At 61.2% G+C, this 6,532-nt stretch overlaps 1 protein-coding gene across 5 annotated transcripts; it reads right to left on the bottom strand.

Moving 5' to 3' along the window:
• Positions 1-1,171: 1,171 nt before the first annotated feature.
• On the bottom strand, positions 1,172-6,053 carry TMEM80 (transmembrane protein 80). Of its 5 annotated transcripts, none has more exons than XM_061160668.1 (6): positions 5,075-5,613; positions 4,822-4,961; positions 3,948-3,967; positions 3,107-3,200; positions 2,926-3,018; positions 1,172-2,082 (listed from the first exon to the last, which is right to left on the bottom strand). In XM_061160668.1, the coding sequence occupies exons 1-6, from the start codon at positions 5,155-5,157 to the stop codon at positions 1,877-1,879; spliced, it is 636 nt and encodes a 211-aa protein (XP_061016651.1). In that variant the 5' UTR covers positions 5,158-5,613; the 3' UTR covers positions 1,172-1,876. The 5 variants fall into 5 exon arrangements, with proteins under 5 accessions (XP_061016651.1, XP_061016658.1, XP_061016667.1 ...); XM_061160701.1 differs by having other exon boundaries at positions 1,944-2,082; positions 2,926-2,993; positions 5,075-5,658; XM_061160675.1 differs by lacking the exons at positions 4,822-4,961; positions 5,075-5,613 and adding an exon at positions 6,006-6,053.
• Between the last annotated feature and the right edge of the window lie 479 nt (positions 6,054-6,532).

Here is a 6,532-nt window from a genome sequence, read left to right as displayed (position 1 = left end):
CATTGGTCAGAGACTCTGCAGTCCTGTGCCCTGAGCCGGCCAGGTGGGGGGCAGGGAGGTGTCCATCTTTCTTCACGCGGGTCAGCCCAGGTGGGCACTCCGTGAGGGGTGGGGTTGTTCCTTGGCGGGGATTGGGATGCCTGTGGCCCAGGCTGTCCTTGAGTGGCCAGGCAGTTGGTGTGAAGGGGCTCCAGACAGCAACCCCCTGCCTTAGGCCAAGCCCCAAGCTCTGCCCGTAGTTCTGTCTTTCCTCCTCCTGAGCTGACCCTGCACGATGGCGCTGCCCACCAAGCTAGATGAAGAGGAAGTGGAGAGGAGGGCAGGCGCCCCCAGGGCTCCCACATTGCTCCTGGGTGTGGGGAGCAGGAAAGCGTGTGTGGGGTCCTGGAGTTCCAGGGTCGAGAAGAGTCAGGCAGCTTGCCAGGAACCCCTGGGGAAGGAGGCACCCTGTCCTGGAGTGTCGGCGACACTGCCCCTTCCCACACTGTGGGGACCTCCCTGCCCGCGACCTGGGGTGCCAGGTGAGCTGCACAGGGGTGCAGGGAGTGGCTTCTTCCTGGGGCCCAGCCCTGCCCCTGAGCCCTGGCAAGGCCTGGCTTCCTGATTCTCCCCCTCTGCTGACAACCCAGAGGGGAAAGCAAGCCTGCCCTCGTCCGCTCTTCCTGGAGGCTGAGCCTGAACAGGCAAAATGGGAGAAGGGAGCCGCTGAGGTGGGCACCCTCTGCTCCTCAGAGCGGGAGAACTGACCCCCTCAAGGATGCAGCTGGGAGCCTGGAGGCCCAGGCTGCCTGTGGCCACCTCGAAGATGACGTGCCCTGTGGCCAAAGTGATGGGGGTGTGTAGGGCTTGGCCCAGATCCTCGGGAGGGTCGCGAACCCGGAAGGCATCAGGCATCTTGCCACAGGGAGCGGTTGTGGCATCCACGGGGGCCCCCGGAGCCCACGAGGGGTGCAGGGGGTGGGGCTCCACAGGAGGCAGAGAGGCGCTCCCGCACCCACTCACCCCTGAGGACAAGACCAGTGGGGTGGTAATTCGGCCCTCCTCGTTGAGGCCAGCCCCAAGGAGGCCCAGGCCGGCGGAGTGCTGCTCCACAGCCGCTGGGCCTGGGCCCTGATGGACCTGGGCGGAGGGAGAAGCCTGGAGGCAGGTGGCTTCAGTCAGGAGCAGTTCAGAGAGGTACAAACGTTCCTTTATTTTAAAGATACAATGCAGAGAAAATATCTAGATATTCAAGCACAGTGTTATTCTAAACAGAGAAAATGTGCAACTGAAATAAATGCAGGAAGGTCACTAGAAAACACCAGCTCAGGTTTCCCTAGGAGCACTCACAGAGGATCTGTGAATGACACAAATCCCCAGAGAATGCTGCTGCCAGCTCCCGGGTCTTCGGCATCCGGATCACCTTTCCTGAGAAGCCCCAGGCAAAGGGGAATTAGGCAGCCAGCGAGTACCTCCTGTGGGAGGCAGAGCCTAGGACCCCCGAGCTGCCCTGAAGCTGCAGGGGGAGCATAGAGCTCCAGCCCCTGCCTGGGGTGAGGCGCCTTGGGCCCCAGGAGGCTCTGACCTGGCTGCCTGCTTTCTGAAGGGTCTCAATCCCCCCGCACCCCAGGGGTCACCAGCCAGAACCGGAACCCTCTCAGTTTCCACCCCCACCCTGCCCCCCGAGCCTGCCCAGGGCCGCCCGGCCCTGCCGCAGCACTCTGTTCTGCCCTGGTGCTCAGCCCCACCTCTGCCTCGCAGACACCCTGCTGCAAACACAGTCTCTCTAACACTGTGGCTGGTGAGCACGAAGATGCCCTTCCCGCTCAAGGTGAGAGCCGGGGCACCGTCTGCCCTGAGGAGTCCAGGGCTGTCCCAAGGGCCTGGCACTGCTCGCCTAGCTGAGGAAGGCAGCGATGGCCACCACCTCCAGGATGGCCTCCAGGCTGTGGAGCACCAGGAGTGGAGCGCCGAGGGCTGTGTCTGCTCGCAGCACCAGGGTCTGCCAGAGCAGGAAGTAGGCAGACAGCAGGGCGCCACCCATGGTGAGGACCAGGCTGGCGGCCAGCGGCACCTCAGCCTCCATCAGGTTGCCCGTGGCACCTGGAAAGCAGAACAGATGTGATAGGCGGGCAGGGCCTTCCAGACACGGGCACCCGGGAGGGCCCCGGTGGCATGGCTGTGAGACCAGCGCCAGCTTCTGACTGCCATGTGATGTCTGAAGGCGTCAGGGAGTGATCCTGAGTGACCATCAGAGGGGACGGGAGTGCCCACATGAGGCCCTCCTGAGTGACCTTCATGGGGGACGGAGTGCCCCTCTTCACTGAGGCCCTGCTCTGGGTCTCCAGGTCAGCAGTGTGGAGGGGAGAGGGAGTCTGGATCTCTGAAAGTGATCCCAACTGTTTTCTGACAGCTTTCCCTAATTCCACGTGAAATGAGAGGATTTTCTTTAAAATTTCCAAAAATGTTTTACTCTGTGTTGCCATTCTGGAAGGTGTCACACACACTTACCAGAAGACAAAGCAGCGGCACATCTCATAAACCAGCGGGCAGGCACAGAAGATGCCCTGGGGCCCCAGGAGTGAGGGGCGCCTGGGGACAGGGCAGGGGCAGAGGCCGTGTGTCACCCACCCCCTCCTGCGTGACACGCTGGGGGGCCCCCGGCTGTGCCCGCTGTTCTGTCTGCCGTTCCAACAGCAGGAGGGGAACACACAGCGTGACCTCATTTAAGAGACGTGCTTGAGTCTGTGTGCCTACAACTGGGAGTGGGGAGGCCTGGGCCTGGCGGTGAGCTGTGAAGCAGGGAGGGGGCAAAGTTCTATCAGGGCTTCTGCACCGTGGGAGCCTCAGGACGTGAACTGTGACATACAGTGACAAGTTTAAAGGTTCCATGTAAAGCTAGCAACGCTGTTATCTCAAGTACCACATGGTTTTCAGTCAACTCACCGAAGTATAACCGAATTGCTTCCAGAATCCCCATCAGAAAGAGCAGAGTCAGGTCGAGGACCAGGTAACTGTGAGGATAAGTGAAAACCTGACCTGGAGACAAACCAGCAACAGAGCGGAGCTCTCGTTACAGGTGCGAGGGCGCCCACACCTTCGCGCTGCCTTTTCCCGCATGACTTACTTTTATACACGAGAAGCAGGAGCGTAGCTAGGAAATACAGGGCATAGTACGTTCCACTCAGGCAGAGCAGCATCTGCAGCGGGAGCGACGAGAGCTGGCCAGAGGTTAAGGACTCTCAGGCCCGGCAGACAGCCCTGGCGGGGCACCCGCCCCAGGGAGGCCAACAGAGGAGGCCCTGAGGCGGGCAGGTCCAGCCCAGGCCCCTGCGGGTGGCCATGGAGACCTGACCAGCGTCTCTTCCAGGCTTCCAGTGCCAGGACTCCTGTGTCACCTCGCCTGGCAGGGCCCCTGGGGGATCGGGGGCGGGGCTGGGCTTCCCTCCCAGGACATCCTCGCCTGAGGACCCAGCACACCTCTGGTGACTGCAGGCTGGAAGCGGTAGGTCGGCTTCCAGGTGCATCACCCTGACCTGGGTCCCAGTTACAAGACTGAAAGCAGAAAGTGACTTTTCCTCATTTTGTTCAAAGAAAATGTCTTTCTTTTAGGGGAAGGGGGTGGGGGTGGGGGAAACAGTTAAATTTTTTGCCCAGAGCTTTACTCAGCTCTGAACACTTGTCATTTCTCTAAGTGTTCCAGGCGAGGGTTTTCATTTTCCTGTGCCTCCTGGGTGGGAGTCAGGCAGCTGCCCCCCAGCGCAGGGCTGAGCAGGAGGCACGGTGGAGGAGGTCTGTCAACTCTCTCCACCTGGCAGGGGACGCCCCTCCCACTCAGAACTGACCGGACAGGTGGGGGTGGGGCTTAAAGGAGCAAAAAGCAGGAGCCAGGAGCCAACTGCAGGTGCTGTGGGTGGAGGCCTGGGTCCTGGGCTGACAGAGGGCCAGAGGACCGAGCAGCAGGATACCACCATGTTGGAAGCTCTCCCTGGAAGAGAAGGAACCAGTCAGGGAGGCCCCAAGTCTTGGCCTGTTCTGTTGTCGAGGATCACTGGCCCACAGAGAGGATCCTTTCCAACACCTCTGCACCTGTCATCCCTCCAAGGAGGATCTGACCACCTGCTGTGCTGAACCTGAGGCTGGGAGACAGGGCGTCCTGACGAGGTGAAGCCCGGACCCACGCCCGAGGCTAAAGGCCAGGACGGTGGGATCTGCTCCATCGCCAGGGGAAGAGCCAGACGTGCCGCTTTCTTGTCTCCTGTGGCTTCTGCACACTGGCCACGCGAGTGCACATGAAGACCTTTTCTGATTCAGGTTACAGTCTTTGTCGTTGATAAGAAACATTTGCTTTCCTCTAGAATTTTATTCATAAAATTAAATCTCTTCCTAAATAAGAATTTCCTAAGCCAGCAATCCAGGATCTTTCCACCCTCTCCCACTACACAGCAGTTATGCATTCTTCCTGCATCGTGAGACGACAGTGGAACTCAGAATTTGCCAGCAGCAGGTGGGATGGTGCTTTCTCCCACGCCACATCCTCCTTAGTCCCAAGCAGGCAAGAGAGAAACCTTTGGTCTGAGTGAGCTCTGGGGGGAATGTCAAAGGGTTAGACCCTGCTTCCCGGGCAGATCCAAGGTCCTCCAGGGAGTCTCACTTGGGGAAGAGGTCTTAAGTGGTCGGAACAGGACATGAGTGACGGAGAGGCAGCAGGTGCTGAGTGCAGGGAGCGAAGGTGGGTGCCAGCACCATCATTAATAAAACCCACATGGCCATATGGAAAGAGCTGGCTCTATGCCAGATGAGTTCTTTTCCAAGTGGGGGTAAGCTACGCTGCCTCACTACCTGTGGCCATTTGGGTGGACTTCCCGCTAATCAGGAGTTTCCTCTCTTCTGACCCTTCTCTTGACAGTGTGCTGCAGAACTTCAGATCTGCCGGCTGCCCATTGTTACAGACTGAGATGGTGGGCCTCAGGGAAAATATGCTGTAGAAAAAAACGTCAGCGATATAGGATTTAAACAGTTAACGTCAAGGGTAGCTACAATCAAATACGGTGTTCCAAAGATTTCGGGCCTACAGAAAAAGGCTCATTCTTACCAAAGAGAGCCGGGGCTTTTAGGACTTAGCATTTTTGTCAATGATCTACTGCAATAACAATGCGGCTGTGAACAGGTGTCCATGTTAGTCACTCAGTCGTGTCCGACTCTTTGTGACCCCATGGACTGTAGCCCGCCAGGCTCCTCTGTCCACAGGCCTCTCCAGACAAGAGTAGTGGAGTGGGTTGTTATTCCCTTCTTCAGGGTATCTTCCCGACCCAGGGATCGAACCCGCGGCGAGTGCAGGCGGAGTCTTTACAGTCTGAGCCACTAGTGTGTCAGAAGTTAGATGCAGAAGCAAAGAGAACAAACGTCTTCCCTGTGGTGACACAGGAAGGGTGTGAAGGGACCCTGCCCTGGTGTGAACGCGATTTTCACCGCGTGAGAACGCGCAAACCTCAGACCGTCGGCCCGGCACCTGTCCGCGCTTTGGAACTCCGAGGCCGGGAAGCCCGGCGGGCGCTCAGAGTGCGGACAGCGCCGCCGGCAGGCTCGGCGCTCCAGACCCCCGGGGCCGGACGGCGGTGTGGAAACGGCTCTTCCCTTGGGCCGAGCGCCCCGGCCGCCCGGACTTTGCATGGGCCCCCGCGCAGGGCGCCGCCGGGCCGGGCTGAGCCGAGCCGAACCGGGGAGCCCCCGCCTCCCGGCCTCACACGAGGCCGTCCCGCTCGCTCCCGGCCAAGAAGCACAGGGGCGCCCGTCTGGGTCGAGAGGCGCCGCGCGTCGCCCGGGGGAGCCGGGACCGCACGGCCGCGGGCTTGGGAAGTGCTCTGCGGGCGGCGGTTTCACCTTGTGAACACACTAAGTCCACTGGTTAATAACATGCGCGAGGTGTCCCCGCACCAGGAAGAACCGAACCAAGCGGACCGCTCTCCCGGGGCGCCCTCCGGGACCTCCCGTCCCCTGCCCTTCAGGCGCCGCCGGCCGCTCACCTCGCCGCGGAGACGCCATCTTGTCCCCGGGCCCCGCCCCGCTCCTGCCCGCCCCGCCCGCCGAGTCCGCCGCGATCCCGGCAGCCTCTCGGCGCGGGACTCGAACGGAATCCCTTCGGCCATTTTCGCTTCTGCTCCCGAAGGGTCTCGACGGCGCCGCGTTTCGGGACTTGATTCCGAACCGTCGCCGAGGCCCGATTAGCCCGTCCGACAGCGCTCGGGCACTTTCGGCCAGGAGGAGGAGGAGAGCCGAGACGCGAGAGGATCCCGGCTCGGGAGCGTTCGGCTCCTCTCGGCTCCTCCTCGGGCGGGCTCGGCTCCCGAGGCGGGCGGAGCCGGTGGCGCAAGAGTCTCCAGGCGGGGCAGCGCCGCGTCGGAGGCCGGCGGAGTCGGCCTCACAGTAGGTGCCCTTGCCGGCTGGGGACACGCCGGCTCGGCCTCCTGAGCGCAGAGGAGGTCTGGCGTGGAGCCGCTCGGAAACCCTCGGGCGGCCTCGGACCAATTCGGCCTGACTCGGCTCCACATTT

Source organism: Dama dama, chromosome 2, assembly GCF_033118175.1.
Source record: "Dama dama isolate Ldn47 chromosome 2, ASM3311817v1, whole genome shotgun sequence".
Classification (NCBI taxonomy): Eukaryota; Metazoa; Chordata; class Mammalia; order Artiodactyla; family Cervidae; genus Dama; species Dama dama.
The sequence above is the reverse complement of the archived record's forward strand: the minus strand, read 5'-3'. Positions and strand labels throughout refer to the sequence as shown.

What these genes read in the sequence shown, in the direction of transcription:
- TMEM80 (XM_061160668.1), bottom strand. Translation starts at nt 5,157, where the DNA reads ATGGACACCTGTTCACAGCCGCATTGTTATTGCAGTAGATCATTGACA. An exon ending in CCTGCTTCTCGTGTATAAAA is followed by an intron (nt 3,019 to 3,106) that starts GTAAGTCATGCG and finishes GTTTGTCTCCAG; the next exon opens with GTCAGGTTTTCACTTATCCT. An exon ending in AGCAATTCGGTTATACTTCG is followed by an intron (nt 2,083 to 2,925) that starts GTGAGTTGACTG and finishes TCTGCTTTCCAG; the next exon opens with GTGCCACGGGCAACCTGATG.